This window comes from Choloepus didactylus, chromosome 5 (genome assembly GCF_015220235.1).
Source record: "Choloepus didactylus isolate mChoDid1 chromosome 5, mChoDid1.pri, whole genome shotgun sequence".
Taxonomy (NCBI): Eukaryota; Metazoa; Chordata; class Mammalia; order Pilosa; family Megalonychidae; genus Choloepus; species Choloepus didactylus.
The window spans coordinates 111,883,879-111,903,890 of record NC_051311.1 but is presented as its reverse complement, the minus strand read 5'-3'; the positions used below and the strand labels follow the sequence as shown (position 1 = coordinate 111,903,890).

The window sequence follows — 20,012 nt, the reverse complement described above, 5'->3', positions numbered from 1 at the left end:
TAAGTTTTGAAATCAGGAAGTGTGAAATCTCCAATTTTGTGCTTCTTTTTCAATAATGAGTTGGTTTCTCTGGGCTCCTTGCAATTCCATATGAATTTAAGGATTGGCTTTTCCATTTCTGCAAAAAATGCTGCTAAGATTTGGATAGGGATTGTGTCAAATCTGCAGATTGCTTAGGATAGTATTGACATCTTAATAATAAGTCTACCCATGAATATGAGATGCCTTGCAATTTGCCTCCTTTAAATTCTTTTCGCAGTGTTTTGCAGTTTTCAGTGTACAAGTACTTCACCATGGGGTTAAATTTATTCCTCGATATTTTATTCTTTTAGATGCTATTTGAGTGGAATTACTTTTTCAATTTTCATGTTGGATTGTTCTTTGCCAGTGTATAAAAACAACTGATTTTTGTATGTTAATCTTGTAGCCTGCTATTTTGCTGAATTCATTTATCAGTTGTAGTGGTTTTCTTGCGGATTCTTTCAGATTTTCTATATAAAGGATCATATCATCTATGAATAAAGATAGTTTTACTTTTTCTCTTCCAATACAGATACCTTTTATTTCTTTTTTTTTTTTTTTCCCCTAATTGCTCTGGCTAGAACTTCTAATACAATGCTGAATAGCAGTGTTGAAAGTGGGCATACTTGTTTTCTTTTCTTCCTGACCTCAGGAAAAAGACTTGTGGTCTTTCACCATTACGTATAATGTTAGTAGTGGGTTTTTCATATATGCCCTACAGCATGTTGAAGAAATTACCATCTATTCCTAGTTTTCTGAGTGCTTTTATCATGAAATGGTGTTACATGTTGCCAAATGCCTTTTCTGCAATATTTGAGATGATCATATTGTTTTTTCTGTCATTCCATTAATGAGGGTATTATTTTGATTGATTTTCTTATGGTGAACCACCCTTGCATTCCTGGGAAAAATCCCACTTAGTGTATAATCCTTTTATTTATTTATTTATTTATTTATTATTTTGAAATAAATTAGTGTATAATCCTTTTAACATGCTATTGGATTTAATTTGCTAGTATACAGCTGAGGACTTCACTTTTAAAACTTCTATTCATCCTTCTGTTCTCAGCTTAGTTTTCTCAGAGGAATCTTTCCTGACTCCTGATCGCCCTCCGTCCAACTCCAACTAGTCACCTTATTATATTCACTTACAACACCATGTACTTCTGTTTATAATTATACAATTACTGTCTGTAACAGAAAAATGTAAGCTCCATCAGGAGCTAACTACAAATGTAAACTAAGTTTAATTTGCTCACCACTGCATCCCCCAGCAAAATATCTAGCATATAGTAGGCATCAAATATTTGTTAAATGAACAAAAATGTGTTAAATGAATGAATGACTGTATAATGATCTGTCTCTCTATTAGTCTGTAAATTCCTTGAGGGCAGGAGCTGTACCTGTTTACTACTGAATCTCTTACAGCTAATATGTTGCCTAATACATAATAGATAATTAATGCTATGATTAAATAAATAAATTAAGAAATTTGAATGAGTGATTGAAGAGAAAACAAAAGGAGAAAGGGAATTAATTTTTTTCTGAAGGCCTTTTAAGTGATAACTACTGAGCTACACTATTTCCATACAGTTAATACAATGATCCTTTGAAAAAGATTTTAACACCCCTATTACAATAAAGGAAGGTAGGGCTTGGAAAGATTAAGTAACTTACCCACATTTTCTGGAGTTCAATTTTAAATTTCTCTGCCTCAAAGACAGTTTTTATCAAGAACTAAGAAACAAAATTTCTCTATATAATTACCTGTACCACTGAAACAGATGGATGGAGTTCATTGCACTCTGCTTTGTTTTTACAACTGCTAGCCCAGATGGAATAGGTCTAAAACAAAAACACAAAAATTATTACACAAAAACAGTTAAGCATATAATAGGCTTAATTCTCAGAATTTTCTTACAATTTTATTTATAACATAATTCATTATGATACTTAATAAGCTTCAGAAAAAACTGCCCACAGGTCTGGCTGTCCCTTGTTCTGATGTACTCAACTATCCAAACATAAGAAAGAAAGAAGCACAGATCTAATGCTTTTCTGAGAATAGTGAAAAAAATTTATTACCGTTGTTCTTCATATTTACCTTATATATATTCTCTTTAGAATTTATATCCAATTAGAAAAATAAGGAGAAGAATTTAAAAATTAAAGATTTTATTTATTAAAGATAACTGATTATAAATTCCTAATTCTTAAAATTAATTTCTATCTTTAAGAGTTTGGAAAACAGATTACACTCAAAATTGATTTCTCTCTATCATTTAAGGGTTTGGAAAATAGAAGATTACATTTTGAAACTTACCAAGAAAGAAACTACTGAAATAAACAATAGAAAATTTGAAACTCTGTTTGAAAAAAGAGGTTCACCCTTTCCTTCAGAAAGTACTTGGTGTTTTTGTAAAGCCAGATAAATGAAAGCAAACAACATTCCATGAAAGACTACCTAAAAAATAAGGAGAAAAAAATTGTTTTAAACAACTATTTTTCAATGAACAGCAAAAACATTTGCTTAATAAGGGATAGCTGCACAAAAGTAAGTAGGTGAAAAGCTTAAAGGTTCAACGTATCTATGAGGGACATAAACTTCAAGAGTAAAACTTCAAGCAATGAAATAAAGACAATGATTTTTAGAAATCATCAGCAATAGACAAGCAAACATCTTATGCAACAACACAAGATAAGCTGGGTTCATTTTGAGCAGTCTCAGCAGCAAGTGAAGAAATAAAGACATTTTAAAAATAATGATCAGACTCTATCTTGAAGACACAAGACACAATTTGAATGTACTCAACAAAGATAAAACACATTTTATATTGGTTCTTTCAGTCGAACAAAGTGAACAATAGCACCATCAAGATCATAGTTAGAAAAGGAGTATATGCACATAAGAGTGAAAAAAAAAACAAAACAGTGGACCAGAAAGCACCTAAGCTTTCTTTTTTAAACAAAGACTTAGCATGAATTCTATCATAGTAGACTTCTCTAATGAGAAAGTTGAGAATTTAAAATTATTGATGTCAACATTTTAGCAAACCTTTCTTATCAAATACAGTTTTGACATGCAATGTAGTACTTTAGAAAAGGCATAGGTATTAGAAACCAGGAATGACACAGAGTAGACACTCAGAAAACACCTACTGAATGAAAAGAGGAAAGACTGCAAGATGAAAGGGGAAGGAGAAAGGGTGAAGAAGACTAATGTTTACTCAGTGACTGTTATTTTCCCACTGCTGTGCTAAAAGTTCTGCCAACTGAATCTTAACCATCCTTCAGGATTAAGTTCATGGAGTCATCCATGACAGTGCTCTCTTAATTGCACACTTGAATGAAAAAATCCACACTGCACAGTTTAGTACCCAATTATAATTAGTTGTCTTGGGTTTTGAACTAGATTGTAAGGTTCAGAAGTCTGGTGGCATCTCTCTCTAATATACGCTTCATAACAGCAACATCTAGGGCACATATGGGGGCTCAATAAATATTGTTTTGAATGGCAGAAGTATATATACTGGGGATCACCTATAATTCAGAATTATGGCTCCAACAAAGACCACTTTATAGAGAACATTTTTACAATATTTTCCTGCCGATATACACACGCACACATGGATACCATTTCCCTGCTGTAACCACAAAAGTTGAGGGGCATGGAGCAGTACTGCTTTGACTTACTAAATAAACATGTTTCCTTATTCTAAAACTAAATACAAATAGATGAAATTGCTTCAAATCTTTTTTTAAAAGTATAATTAGAAATGGCAAGAGATCACAAGGTAAATACATACGTAACGGTCTAACCTCCATCTGAACCACCATTCATATACATTCCCTTTCAGTTCAAAACACTTGGACAATGGCCAAAGAGAAAAGATCTTCTCAAATGCACCCTGAGAAAAGGAATCCAGAAAATAAATTAAGACGGTACAAGTCAATACTTGCTTTGCAATTCTATTACAAATTGTGGTTTTCTAAAGTTAGGATTATATAAGGGTCATTCACAATTTGTAAATTCTATTTATAGCATTTGAAAATATCGCTTCATTTGAAAATATAACTTCATTTTATCAATGGCCAATAAAAATGACTTAAAACCTTTTTGTTCACTTTTACTTCACATGAAAGGCTACAGAGATAGCCTAAAACAACAAAACTCTGGCAACTGGAAAATTATTCCATTTAAGACTTTTTTTGTTTTATTTTATTTTTAATTTTTTCCCATATAAGGCATTTAATAAGGCTGGTACATAAAACAGCTAATAGTTACCGACCAAAACACAAAAATAAAAAAAAGGCTTCAACCAGCATGGTATCAATATTCTAAAGAATGATATAAGGTTAAAATATAGTGTTTTTTTTTGTGCTAAATGCCCTTAATAGTCTATAATTACCTGTTTGAATTAAAAGAAACCTCTGAATTAGTCAACTTATTCAATCAACCATATCCAAATGCCATTACTAGCCTTTGAAACAAAGTTTAAAATTTTACTCTGGTCAAGTTAGTGAATGGTACCATTTTATTAATCTGACAGTCTGGAAAATCTGGGAATGAAGGGGCAGAAGTCTTGGGTGCATTCCTGCACATTAATGAAGTCTTTCAAGGAAGAGAACAAAAACCTCAATTTCCAAGCTAAAGAATGACGACAAACTCTATTAAGGAAAGCTCCATTATTAGACCTAATGCCACAGCATAAAAACTGTAACATCATGATTTAAAAGATTAAAACCAAAGCAAAAATATGAAAATAGTATATTTTGGGTACTGCTGAACCTTAGGTCAGAACTTATTATTTTAATAAAATGCAATATTTTCCATTTAAGCACAGAATTAAAAATGCACATAGCATATATTAAAAATAGGTTTATCAAAAATTGTGTCCCAGAAAATTAAGGATAAATCTTACCACAGTTGTAACATCAAGTACTTACAGAGCATATCATATATATGAAGATTTAATATACAAATACATGATATAATAGATTTATATCTCAGATATATCTGGGCATATATATATATAACATACATTATTTTTTATTGAAATTTTTATTTTCAATTAAAAATTTTATTTCTTACGTGATCAATGAACAAGTATTTACTGAACACCTATTTTGTGAAAGCTATTGAGCTATATATTTTTTTTCCTTGTATATATTTTTTTCTACTGAATGTCTAGTCAGTCTTCCCTTCTTTTGCTCAGATGCACCCATAGAGTGATGGGAATTTTAATGAATAACTGTCAAGTAGTTGTTGCTGTTACCTGGCTATTTCTTTATATTTATATATTTGCCTATTGTTTCCTTATTAATTTCTTTATCTCCTATAAAAATCTTGTATGTCAGACAGAAATACAAATGCTTTAAATATTCCTAAGTTTAAAGGCCCACAAAACAAACAAACAAACAAAACAGCTTTATAGGATCACATGTAAACAGAAAATGCTGATAGGGCATTTACACCTGAACAGCCAGGTGTTAAACAAAGAGTGTTGTAAGCTGGAATAAATTGAAGAACATGCCACAACCATAGGCATTCAAACTAAAATATTTTGTTATAAATACCATACTGCCCAAATAATATGTCTGCCTGATGGATTTGACCAGCAAGTAGCACTTCGCACCCTGTTAAAATAATTAAGAAAATCTCAACCGTCAGAATAAGGGGATAGGAAAATTGCCAAAAATTTTATTAAACGTATTACATATATATAAATCCCTTTGCTGCTAAGTTGGTTTTAGTAGTTGCCCAACTTTTACTCTATGCAGTTACAAAAAATTCAAGTAGTACTCTGATGGCAGTGAATAATGTACAAACCAAGCTGCAAATTCTGTCAAGAGAATTTTGATCTCCACTTAGGGTAGTGTCTTATAAGAGGCATTCAATAAACGTGTGATTGATCAAAGTCATGTAAAATGGATCCTGAACAATTGCCAGAGGAAGAGTTTTAAATTGTTCTTAAAACAAAAACAGTGGTAACAAAAGAAGAAAAGTCTCAAATGAGCTACAGTGAGTAGTCAACTACAGAGTGACACTTTTATTACAGTCATTAAAAAAAATGAAGCTAAAAAAAAGCTATGACTCTTCTCACATACTTGAACTTTAAAATAAAATATAACAAAATGTAAACTGAAAAGACTGTACAAACCTGAGAATATGCCAAAAAGCATATACATGAAAGCAGGAAGGCTAGTTTCATCAGTAAGCCAAAATGCCAGAAACAATTTCCTGAGAGAAAATATTTAATTCATTAAAACATGTAAATTTACATCAGAAAACATATTAAATACTCTCTATTTAATGCATTAATACCCTACAAATGTCTTAAAATAATTTAAGGCTGCTTACAAGAATATACAAAATAAATCTAGGTAGCATAATTTGTAAGTAAGGCAAAAAGAAAAAAGGATCTAGGATACCTGGCACCCTATATACCTGCTGTTCATCCACTATACATATATTTGAAAATACTTTCTGGATTCAATTACCCTTATTCATTATTAAAAGTTACAACAAAATTTGGAAGAATATGTTAAATGTAATTCTAGCAAACATGTTAGAATATAACTTAGGTGATATTGCTTAAACATCAGAACTTAAACTCCCTGATGGACTAGGATTTAACCAGAAGAATTATTTTAATATATGCATATTTTAAATTATGGGTACAAAGTTTATAGATACAGAGTGTTCACTTGATTAAAATGCTGGGTTTGTGCAAAGAAATTAAACTATAAAGACTGTCCAAAGACAGCAGTGGATTTTGTTAGAGGTTGAAACTCAATTCTTTCCTGAAAAATTATTCGATATGATAATGAAAGTCAATGAAAAAAAATATTTTGATATATAATATTTGGTTGAAAAAGTTAATCTAAATACATTTTAAAAAATCAAAACTTCTTTATTTTTCCACAAAAGGGAAGATCTCATTTTTATAATATGATTTTGAGGGGCAAAAAGCATTAAGATAAAGTACTTTGGCCTGAGTTTGAACACTGTCAGTAATTGGTTATGTGATATTTAAAAATGACAACCTTTTGGGAATTTGGGTTTCCTTGTATGTAAAACAGGTTTATAGTTGCTTAAAGGGTTGTCTAGAAGATAAATCATATTAGTGCTTCTAAACTTTGATATAAAAAGACTTCTCACTAATGAATGTTTACTTACTCACTATATATAAGAAATCAAATTAAAGCAGAGCTGCCAAGATGAAGCTCGGTGAAGGGGTATGGAGCCCCACTTGGCTTTCCCTTCTTTATCAAGGCTACCTCTCTTTTAGCTACCTCTGATCTGGCTCTGTACAACACAGCTTGAAAACTGTTGCATTAGTTAACAGGTAAGATAGTTTTGGAAAACTAAAATTTTGAAAAAGGGAAAACGCATATAATATAAAAGCAAACTATTATCCTGCACTAAGTGTTATATTACTTGCACTACTTAGCTGTAATATTTTAGAAACATTTTAAGAACAAAATTTCAAAATGTCAAAACTACACATAAACTGTCTACATCTCTCACTACAATAACAATAATAGCTTTAGCAACTAAAAAGAAATATAGTACACTGACAGAATATATTTATTAACATTAGTAAGAGAGTATATTTACCGTTTGCTTTTTTTTGGATTATTTGTGGCCATAGTGCTAAAGTAACATATATGACCATGAACCATACAGTGACCAAGGGGACAAAGTAATAGAATTGGTAAGGCCGATCCATTACTATACATAACACCACTACCAGGAAATTGAGACGAAATAGGACCTATTAAAAAAGGGGAAAAAATGGTTTTCATTACAGGTATATAAAAGTAGAAAAGTCAGATTTTTTTCTGACAGAGTATAAATGTTTAAGACCAAGATAACTGCTGTATTATATTAATCCCCCAAATTAAATTTATTTTACAATCACTGTAAAGAGTTGAATATAAAAGATTTATGCATCATTATATTAACTAAATTCCAGCAAAGTACCAGCCTGAGCTATCCTCTGGCTATATTTGCTGCCTTGGGAAGGAATCATAAACCTTCTTCCTAAGGCTACAGTTTATAAACGGAGATTAGATTACCTCAACAAAAAAAGTGTCCATTTCATCTCTTGTTTGATGTCAATTTACTCCATTTGGGACTAAACTGAGAGTTATTATAGATATAAAATACTATTATGCAAATTAAAAAGTATCTTTGAGACCTTTTAACAGTCATTTCAGACATCAGTGTAATGTCATTCAAAAAACACAGACTTTAAGGAAATTTATATTAAAGCAGCACCACTTACTATGTGACCTGGGGCAAATTATTAACCTCTCTGAGCCTCAGTTTACTCATCTATAAACAGGAAGATAACAATTCAGGTTTGTAATGAAGAGTAAATGAAATCAAGTTTAGAAACTACCTGGCATAAGGCAGAAACTTAATAAATATTAATCCTCTCCCCAGAGAGAGAGAAAACAGAGTATATTATAATAATTTCAGATAATTGGACATTTCTACAAAACTAAAGTGAATGAGCACTGTTGTTCCTTGTGTACCAGTGTTCTTATTACATACTCATCTAAATTATATTCCCCTTCCTGCAGTAATAAATTATCGCAAATTATTAAACATAGTACACAGAAATAATTAAAGTACTATCTCATAAATTTAAATTGCTTATGATCTTATAATGACCATATTTATATTTTCTGAACAGTTAGGCACAAAAGCATGTTGAATTCAAAGAAAAAGAAAATAACTGAATGCACGCCTACCTGACATACTCTATGGATTCCAAAGTCTCCTTTGATCCAAAAGTATGAGAAATGCCCATATCCTGTTTGAAATAGATATGCAGCAACCAAAACTCGAATGTGCATGTAAACAGGCAAAAACTGTTGAACAAAAGTAAACAGGTAAAATATATGTTGGCATTGACTTACACTTTGAATTATTATGACAACTTTATTTAACAAAGATAATTGCTCCTTATTATTTGGCATTATCTTAAGTCAAGTTTTTTTTCTTAAAAGTTAGGCATTAGAGAAAGGGTTAAATATTGCAGATTTTGGAGTTAGATAGACCTGAATTCCAGTTCTGGTTTTGTCACTTACAAGCTATGTGACTTTCAGTTTGAGTTTTCTAATTTGCAAAATGAGACTTAAGAGGTTCTCATGAGGAATGAATGAGATAATGGGAAGGACTTGCAAAGAATCAGAATTCAATATACAATAGCTATAATTATTAATCACCATATATCCTGAATATAAGGTCAAACTAAATATCATATTTTCCCAATGAGAAGAAGAAAAACAAAACCAACAAACAAACAAAAATCCCCCATTTTTGGCCTCTTTAAATATATAGACTTTAGAGCTGTAAATAAGAGTCATGTGACTACTTACAACACTTATTTTCTTTAGCAAAATATACATATTTAACAAACAATTTACAAATATTATTTTCCCCCAATTTTATTTTATACTTCTACATCAGTGTCTTTATTACCACCAAGCTCCTTAGTCAACTATCATGGTTTTCTAGAGCATCACATCTTAACTCATAAGTTGAATGAAATACAACACGTTTCGAACCTGTATGTTACAGAAATGATAGGAATCATTCAAAATGTCATCTCATGTACAGGTGCTAAATTGCATAACCTTGGAACACTTCCCTTTTATCTGTCCCCCACTCATTGGTCCTTTAGGTATATATTCATGATAATGATGTGGTACACTGCTTTTAAAAGTGATCCTTTAAAAGGCTTATTCAGTGTCATTCAATCCTTCCAAGTGTAAGTTCATTCCTTTAGGGATAATAACTAAATTTACATGAAATTTCTTTGGATTGTATGTTAAAGACTCATCTGATCATGTCTGTAAGTAGTCAACATTAACACTACTTAAGGCCATTATGGTTAATGTCTTTCACATAATATTTTGTAGGACAAAATAAAGTAATTAAGTGAACACCTTAAGTAAAAGATTTTATAAGAGCTTGAATGCACAGAATCTTTTTTTTTTCCCCTGAAGGATAATTATTTTTTGGAAGAGGAAATAGGAACTTTTAATGGGTCATAAATTCTTCTAAACAGCCTCCACTCTAACCAAACTGAGAGACTCTCTGTCTCCTAAACAGGGTCTTCTTGTGCTTCCCTGACCACTCTCCTTTGTTCACCTGTTTCTTCTACCCTAAAATGTCCTTCCCCTAACCACATATTGCTTATTCAAATCCTATACTCCTTCAGAGCCCTGTTCAAATTTTCTAATCTTAACTATCAGATGAAAGTCATCTCTCCTTTCTCTGAGTTTCTATAGCACCAACAATCTATTTATGAAACAAAGTTATTATTTATTGCCGTTCATCACTGGTTCTTTATAAATGTTTTAACTCTTTGTTACATCAGAAATTTTCAATGAAAGGATAACAATAAGACTCACAGAGATGAAGGAGGGGAATGTAGTATTGAAATAACAACAGGATTTATCTAATCCAAACCTGTGTCCTTACCTCATTCTTGAATACCCTCTAAAATATTCCCATCATGTATTTGCTGAACACCTTTTAAGAGCAGAAAACATAAACTCCAAGGCAATCTACAATCTACCTATTTTCAGATGGTCAATTAAGTGCCATAAAGTTCCTTTTAATGAAACGTTGAAATCTAACTACAGGTAAAAGCTACCTAGCCTTCTAGAGCAGTGCTGTCCAATAGAAATAAAATGTGGAGCCATGTATGTATTTTTTCATGTGGCTACTTGAAAATTTAAAAAGTTAAAAGAAATACATGAAAGTAATTTTAATATATTTTATTTAACTCAATATATCCAAATTATATCATTTCAACATGTAATGTGATATTTTACATTCTTTTTTCACACTAAGTTTATGAAATCACGTTATGTGTATTACACTTACAGCATACCTAAATTCTGACTAACTATATTTCAGGTGCTTAATGGCCTCATAGGTCCAGGGGCTACCATGTTGGACAGCCCAGCTCTAGAGCCACATGCATGAGGTTAATCACTCTTATTTCTGATAGCCTTAAAGTATTTGAAAATGATGTCAAGCCTAGGCTAAACATTCCCAATTACTTTAACCACTCTTCATAAAATATTTTTTTCAAATCCCTTTGAGATTGGGGCCAAGACTGCAAACTTGGAAGTTGGTTATTAAATTTAAACAGTAAATACACAATTCATTTAAATTGAATTAAATACTATCACAACAATTTCCCAAGTTCCTGTCAATGTTGATTTATTACAAAGTTCAAGAAATATTTCCCCCAATTTTTATTTTAAGATATTCTAAACCAACAGAAAAGTTGCAAGAATAGTACAAGGAACACCTATATACCATGTGAACCATTTAAAGTAAGTTGCAGACCACATGACATTACCCCTAAATATTTCAGCAAGTATCTCCTAAGAATAAAAAAATATTTTCTTACATAACCACATTACTTTTATCATACCAAAGAAATTTAATATGAATACAACAGTATCTACTACATAATCCATATTCATGTTTCCTCTACTGTTTCTTTAAATGTTTTTGATCAAGAATCACACACTACATTAGTTGTCCTGAGTCTTTTGTCTCCTTTAGTCCAAACTGTTCTTCTCTTTGTGTTGCATGACTCAAGTATTACAACAAAATATTAGTATTAAAATTATATTTGAAATTCCAGCTTCATTAGATTTAATGCCTAGGCTGACTTCTGGTCCTGTTCTTTCTCTAGTCTCGCCAATTTTCCCCAAGACTTTTCAGTTCCCTATATGAAAGTTATTTACAAATTCTCAAAGGAAAAAAAAAGCATGATGAAGTACAAAATTACCTACTGTTTAAACCTAACTTGCTGCTCTCTCCATGTTAAATTTACAGCATTTTATCCATAATTGATATCAATTATGTTTTTAAAAGAATGTTAATACTAACAATTGTGATCTGCTAGACCATCTGGATTATTCTAAGAATTCTCTGGGATTTTTGACACTGTTTCTATTTTAGTAAAAAATCATGGCAAAAGTAAATTTTGACATATTTTACTCAAAATAAAAGACATTGAGATTAGGCAATTAAAATAATGGCATCATTTAGAGTTTTTAATAATGGTAACCCCTCAAGTACTCAAGAGTCTAGTCCCATAGTATGTTATAACTCATGCTGATAATACTTTGCTACTGGAGATACATTTAATTTTTGACTTCAAAATCCTATATATAAAAGAGCTTGGTTATGCTAATTCATCATAACAAATGATCTGTTAATGAAAAGTACGTCCTTCTAGAACACAGATTCTGTTTTCAGTAATTTAAGATATATTGAGATGCATTCTAAAAAAATATAATATTTCTTCTAACATTATATCTAAAAAGATATAATGTTTTTTATAGAATGTTAGTTTGTCAAATGATCACAAAAGAATGCCAAATTGCCTTCATTCTTTTATAGTCTGAATCCCTCTGGAATCACTGAACTGAGGAACTTAATCTGACCTTAAATCAGCCTTTTTTTAAAAAAAAAATTTCAGTAGTATCACCATTCAATATGTCAGCAATTATGTCTCTAAGTGAATTCTCTTAAATTTTTTTTTCCCTAAATTAATCTAGTTTTCATTCATATGTCAGAGATATTTGGAGGATTCAGTATTCATCTCTACTGATTCTTAGAGAATCTGTTGGATTTATCCCACAAATTTTAAGTTTTCATCTCTCCTTGCCTCAGATCTCTTTTACTGTCCTGGCTCTTCCATAACTACTAAATTCACTGCTTAGCTGCAGTGTCACAGGAATTTCACTGCTGCCACACATACACATATCATAGCCATATGATTTCAATAAAAATTACACTTCATTACTCTGCCTTGTGCCCTTCAAACAATCCATAAAATCACCAATGTTGTTTGAAAATAATAAAGAACAACACTGTTTTCAAATTGTTAGAGATATCTATAAAAACCCAGTCATAGTATTATTTATCTTCTTAATTACTGCTATGGAAATTTCAAAATATTCCTTTTCGGGCAACATTTCTGTATTATCTCATTTTATCATGAGTCAATACTGTTTACAGACATGTGCTTTATACAGGCAAATAAAGCAATAAAAACCACTGTTCGGTAGTTCTCAGATTATGAATGAATTTTTAAAATCTTTTAAACATATTTTACAGAAGTCAGTTTGCACCTTAACTATAAAACTTCTGCTAAAAATGACTGTTAGATACCTAGGCTCACCCTCAAAAGCATGTTTTAACCCTTATGTAGCTGGAATGTTACAGCTCAGAATGAATACATTTTCTCTACCCCTGCCATGTCCAAGGTAGCCACAGACCATTAGAATCCTAAATACTTTAAGATACTAAGAGAAAAGGAAAACACATTTTTTGCCTAGGTACAGCAGACACTGGATGATCAACAACAAGGGACCCCCCGGCATAGAGCAGGTTAATACTTAGGAAGTATGACACACCCTACCTGGTCAATAATGGCAGACAGCTATGCCTGAGAGATACATTCTTTGTTTGAACACAGGGGCAAGACATTTCTAAGACTTATACACTTTAAAAGTATATAAACAGTTGGTCAAACTTCCTAAAATACAGTGAGAGGTAGAGTCTAAAATATAATAATATAATTTTATTGCTTTTTATAGTAAATTGCCTATTTTAAATCATTTGCAATTCAGTATGATCTATAAAGTTTCTTGATAACTTTAATTGTTCAACAGGCTGACATCAAATACCATCCTTTAATATCAGCTATTTCTATTACATTAAAATTAAGGTCAAGTCAATACAAATCAATTACTGTCTTATCTTACCTTACTTTTTTTTTAAGTTTATTTTGCTTTAAAAATAATAAATAAAAATTTATTTTTATTTATTAAAATACATTTTTTAATATATTAAAAATTAAACTATACATTCTCAGAGAGTCAAGTAGCAGGAAAAGAACAGGCAGGCAGGAAGGTTGGGTGGGAAATAAGAAGGGTCTCTAAATGGTAGAGAATAAAAAATGCAAAAAGTCCAGCACTCTTAAAGAAACATTAAAGTGTCATTATTTCCTTTACTTTCTGAACTTAAATTCAAAATACTTACTGTACTTGCTCCAGAGATGTGATAAATCAAAATCACAAGTTGCATCCAGCCTTTCCATTCATCTGTTTGTTCTCTATTTAATACTTTAGTCTGTGTAAAAGAAGCAAAATCTGTTTTAAGAATTTATCATGAAGTAATTATTTGGACAGCATATATTAAGTATGTTAAAATTTTTCTTACAGGATATACAGCTAATTCTTCAATCAAAAATACCTTGGGGAACAGTTAAAATTGATATTTTATTTTTGATAAAAGATATGACAGCTATTTGATGCAATATTCAAATGCCATATGAATTTGAAAGAAATATATTAAAATTACATTTAAACTATAACAAATGTGAGTATTCGTAAATCTAAGAGGCACTCTATAATTTCCTTTAATAAAATCTTAGAATCTAAGAGTTAAAAAGCATGTTACAGTTCCCTTAAACTTTGTCATAAAAAGCTTTACTATTATAGTTTATTTTCCCTAATACATACTCACTGGAGATGAAGAACTGATTAATCATCCTCATATGAGAGCTATTTCTTAGAGCAGAATTTATTAATTCAAATAAATCATGCCTTTAAAGGAGATACACAAATATTCTGAGCAATGCCAACAATTCTAAAATAGGAAATTTAGACTATTGCAAGTAGTGGCTACATCATTATGTAAGTTCTAATTTGCATGTATGTATGTATATGTCTGTATAAATAAATAAAGTATGTACACAAAGAAATTTGTTAATATAATTATATTTTTTTACTTTAAAAAAGATAATAGTATCTCATGCCTGAGGAAAATTATAAAATCAGGAGCACCTCCATTTTCTCCATTTCCAAGCCATTAATATAATGGCCACATCATGAAATCTTTTCACAGGTCATTATTTTCCAACTTTTCGACAATCTTGACTCTTTGAACTTCTTACAAACTGTTCCAAAACAGCAATAGTCCCACTATATACATGTTTGTGTATTCTGGCATGATAAATGATATTATTTCTTTAATCTAGAGTTTCTATGATATAGGAATAATACGAGGTAAAAGGAAAATGACTCTTACCTCTTTAGTATTTTCATTGTAAAATATTCCCAAAACCAAGATGTAGGTAATTGGAACAAAGAAAGACGAGTGTGTATAAAATTTGTTTTCCTTCATAAACAGATTTGCACGGTCACACAAGTAGAAATAAACCATAATCAGGCCAAGTTTGCAGAAAGACTGTAAAAGTATTTCTAATGGAGACACAGAGGTATTGATAATATTTTTCTTTTCCTCTCCACTTTCCAAATCAGGACATGGCTTATTCTTCCGATGAGCATTACGATGAATTACATAAAAAATCAAATATCCGATCATAGATAAAGTGAAAAAACAAGCAGCGAGCTTCTGTATGAGAGTGAGAGGAGGCCGAGGTTGACAACAGGAACCATCTATAGGCTTCAAAATCTTATTGCAATACACGTTCATAAGAATCATTGCACTCTGTGAACAAATCAAGTTATCTGGTTATTATCTTGTCAGCAATGTATTTCATATTAGATTTTCTCCTATGAATACTGCCAAGTTTTCAGCACTGAAACCAAAATGCTTTTATACTCTGTGCTACCATTTCCCAAACCCTCATGAAAATAATAGTACTCTTTCAATCTATAACAGGGTTTTTCAAACTTTTTTGAGTATAACCCACAATAAGAAATTCATTTTACAATGTGAACCAGGACACACATAATACTTATCCTGACCACTTGTAATGTATTCTGACATTTTTTCTACTCGATTCTACCCTTCTTCTTCTTCTTTTTTTTTAATGCTGACTTCATGGCTGCTAATGAGTCATGACCTTTGGTTTAAAAAAGCCTGGCAGATGTTAAGAACCAAAGAACTTTAATTAACAGACTTTCAAAACAGAAGATATCAGGATACTTAGGACAGACTCCAAGTCTTTAGAGGTTAAAAAAAAAAAAAAGAATGTAGAACAATTGCCAGCAAAAAAATAATTCTCAACTAAAATATTTTTAATACACCTTTCATTTGGTTTACAGGTTACATAAGATTCTACAGTTTCAAGATCTCTAATGTTAAATAAAATGTCGAATCACATGATTGGGATATAATAAAAATACTCTAGGCAAGCTAACTCTCAAGATTCTGTCTCGTGAAAGTTCAAATGCTAGTTTCATAAAAACTTTTATAGTTTAGGCATATGTGGAACTCGAAATGATTACATTATTTAAGCCTAAGCATTAAAAGTAATCAAGTGTTCAGAAAATCTCACCCTTTTAGCCCTGAAACTCCAAGAGGCTCTGTGCCTGGCATTCCTGCAGATAATAGTCTAGAAACTCCATACCAAGGTTCTTAACCAGCTTCCAGGGAGTCCACGAAGCCCCTCAAAGCATAGGTAGAACCATGTGTATATATAAACACATACATTTTTCTGCAGGAAAGGAACGGAACCATTGCGTTGTATCAGATACTCAAAGGGGTTATGTGACCCTCAAAAAAGGTTAAGAACCACTGATTCATAAATAATAACTCTAAATAATATCTGTTCTACTATCTGTAAAAATGTATAATTATGCAATTCTTTCATAATGAACCCAAATCCCTTTTGATCAACCTGGATTTGCTGAGTACTACATACCTTGAATAATGCTTAGGGTATAAGCTATATGTAAATAATAAAAAATATTCTCTCTACATAAAATGTGCTCTTCACTGAAGCTTAATCTTAAAAGATTTAAGGTAAGGAGTATATATAGCAGTTTTCAAACATTAGTGTGCTGAGAACTTAAACACTTCTTATGAGACAATGTATGTTAAGAGTGACTAGCTCTTAATTTGAGAAACCAGATTTTCTATTTTATCACACAACTCATATAAACATTTATTCTATTATCTTATTATTCTTTTTCTCTCTCAAGAATACAGTGAAATATATATTTTGGTATGCACAAAGTATCTCCTCCTTCCCATACCTTCTTTCTCTGAGTTATGAAAATTCTAAGTTATATTCAACTAGGTGATGGAAAGCAAAATTATTTCTAGATCAATCTTTAGATAGAATAATCAGAGGTAATTAAGATTGTGATAAAATAAGTTATTCACAACTATGTTATAGTGGTTTATGGCTGTAATCAACTAGATATTATATTCTCCATCTATTGACACATATAAGAAATCTTACAGTTTCTCTGCTTGATTCAGGAAGATGTAAGCCATCCAAAGATTCCATGATGGTTTCTTGAGCAATTAATTTGGAAACACTGAACATCTTAACATTTGATTTAGAATTTTTGGTGCTACTATTCAAAATACTGACTGCAGCTTCATTGTAGGCATCTATCTTCTCATTAGTAATCATTTTCCTATTTTCACTTAATAGATCTTCATAAACGGGATCTGCGCATAAAACACATTTTTAAAATGCATTTTAATAATCCCTATTAGTAGAAATTGTGATCATGAAAGTTCACTTGAATCCCATTTCATATTTTGTTCTTAAAGTCCAGATGATTCCAGGCATTTAATGATTTATTTTTAAATAAAATCGCCCAATGTTTGCAACAGATTTCTTATCTTATAGTCGATTTTAAAGTCAATCACTATCTCCCTCAAATTTAGAGAACTTTTATCCTTTTTCTCTCTTATGCTTATATCTTTGATGAAGCATTTGTATGTTCTAGCACATCATAAGAGTTTAAAATTTTTGAATGCTGGGTTATACTGGGTAATAGGAAATTAAAATTGGATTATGAAAGACTGCCTAATTAATAGAAGCCAATCTTTATTTTTTTCTCCTGTTACTGCTTTATCCTGTAAACTCTGTTCACGCAATTAGGAGGTAATATTATTGAGGATTAAGATCTGTCTATTCTTTTGTCCCCTACTATAAATAATTTATATTTTTCTGATTTTAGTAAGAGAGACTTTAACAATGAATCTGTAAATAAAATAGGAATTGTGGAACAGATTAGCACCACCCTTTGTTATGCCTCTCAATTTGACATTCAACTTGCAAGTTTTATAAGAGTTTCTGACAACTTAAATTGCTAAAATATTCAAGGCATTTCATATTGTGCTGGCATTAAATAATGGACAGTCAATAAATTCTTAAAATGAGTTGATTTAATGTCTACTTTCTCTTAAAGAATTTCATTCCCAAGAATAAATCAGATGCTGTGAATTTAAATACAATCTGTCAATTCCAAAGTATATTTACTTCCAATGATTCTAACACTACGAAACAGACTTGCTAATAATTTTTTCTCTATTTTTTTCCAATCACAATAAAAATACTTTGTAAGAAATAAAAATCAGAGGTAAACATCTCATTTGCCTTTAGAACATACCTCTTTGTTATATTTTAAGCCATTCTTCCTGCTGGGGCTTCTTGGAGGATTTATTTATTTGTTTGTTTGTTTATTTTTACTTATTTTTATTAGTCTATGTGCTTCTTAAATTCATAAAAAGAAAAGCAACTAACTAAAGCTTAAGCCAATCTTGCAAAACTTATTTCAAAATGTATTCTCATAAAGAAGTAATTTTGCTTCTTGAAACAGGAGATAATAAAAACCCAAGCCTCAAAATATATACAAAATGACATTTTGTCATTACTTATTCCTTACCTTGTAAGACCCAATACACATCACTAGTCTTTGCCAATTTTTCTAAAAGTGGTGCTATTGAAGTTATGTTCATTTTATATTGGGAAAGTGCTTCATTGCTACCATTGTGAATCTTGATGGACCACTAAGAACAGGTAAAAATTAAGCATTAATTCAGTATTTATCAGAGAAAAATTAAAGCACATAAATGATTCCATTGTAACAAGGTTAATTATTTTAAGATGATTTCCATTTTTATTCAATAGTAAAACAAAATTTGATTAAATACTCTTCATGAAATATATGAAGGCAGTTAGAAAAAGCTGTTATAAAAATTAGACTCTCAAATATATAACATTCAAGAAGAATACAACTTTAGGTGCAAATATTTTAGATATAAAATATATAAAATTTTAGTTATAAAATATAGAAAACAAATTTAGATTAGAATTTTAGATGTAAAATCGTAGGTATAAAGCTGATATTTAGCACCAAATGTCCTAAATTATTGCAGTTATTTTTATTAAAATTCAACAATCTGATTAACTCTAAAAGACAGAGGAATTAAAATATAAGTGCAAACAAGAATTCTATTTTAAACACAGTAAGTTATCTTTTTCTTAGCATATCCTTAGGTATGAAATAAACGTCCTTATATACAAATACAGGTAATAACTTACCGTGGCAGCTCCTGCTACAACTACATGGGGCTTTGCAACAGAATCCTAAAGAAAGAAAAATCTTTCATAGTGTTATCTGCAATTAAAGGAATTAATTCAAGTAATACCATTTAATTTTTTCATTAAAATTTAAGTTCTTTCTCCTTCTAAATGTATTTTATATCTCTAGAGTTTCTTATTGGATTCTTATTATAACAAGTTAGACATCCAATGCCTAAAACCTGACATGGTTATACAGGACGGCATGAGGAGAACATTTGAAGATATGACATTATTGTTGTATGCCAAAAATGGGAGATGCAATTCCTTTTAACTTGTCATGGCTTGTATGGTTAATTCTTTGGTGGTCTTAAAAGTAAAACAACAGGAGAGACGGGGCAAGATGGTGGATTGGTGAGGTGTGTGTTTTAGTTACTCCTCCAGGGAAGTAGGTAGAAAGCCAGGAACTGCGTGGACTGGACACCACAGAGCAATCTGACTTTGGGCATACTTCATACAACACTCATGAAAACATGGAACTGCTGAGATCAGCGAAATCTGTAAGTTTTTGCAGCCAGGGGACCCGCGCCCCTCCCTGCCAGGCTCAGTCCCATGGGAGGAGGGGCTGTCAGAGCCGGGAAG

At 31.0% G+C, this 20,012-nt stretch overlaps 1 protein-coding gene across 1 annotated transcript in view; it reads right to left on the bottom strand.

The window, feature by feature from the left end:
• The window catches only part of CASD1 (CAS1 domain containing 1), a 49,142-nt gene that overhangs the window by 9,374 nt on the left and 19,756 nt on the right, over positions 1 to 20,012 (bottom strand). Inside the window, exons 6-16 of the mRNA XM_037836692.1 lie at positions 19,392 to 19,436; positions 18,733 to 18,856; positions 17,292 to 17,506; positions 15,167 to 15,589; positions 14,117 to 14,206; positions 8,785 to 8,904; positions 7,643 to 7,799; positions 6,183 to 6,262; positions 3,828 to 3,929; positions 2,345 to 2,485; positions 1,789 to 1,866 (exon numbers count right to left, since the gene is read on the bottom strand). Of these exons, the coding sequence (XP_037692620.1) occupies positions 1,789 to 1,866; positions 2,345 to 2,485; positions 3,828 to 3,929; positions 6,183 to 6,262; positions 7,643 to 7,799; positions 8,785 to 8,904; positions 14,117 to 14,206; positions 15,167 to 15,589; positions 17,292 to 17,506; positions 18,733 to 18,856; positions 19,392 to 19,436 (1,575 nt within the window). The remainder of the gene's footprint in view (positions 1 to 1,788; positions 1,867 to 2,344; positions 2,486 to 3,827; positions 3,930 to 6,182; positions 6,263 to 7,642; positions 7,800 to 8,784; positions 8,905 to 14,116; positions 14,207 to 15,166; positions 15,590 to 17,291; positions 17,507 to 18,732; positions 18,857 to 19,391; positions 19,437 to 20,012) is intronic.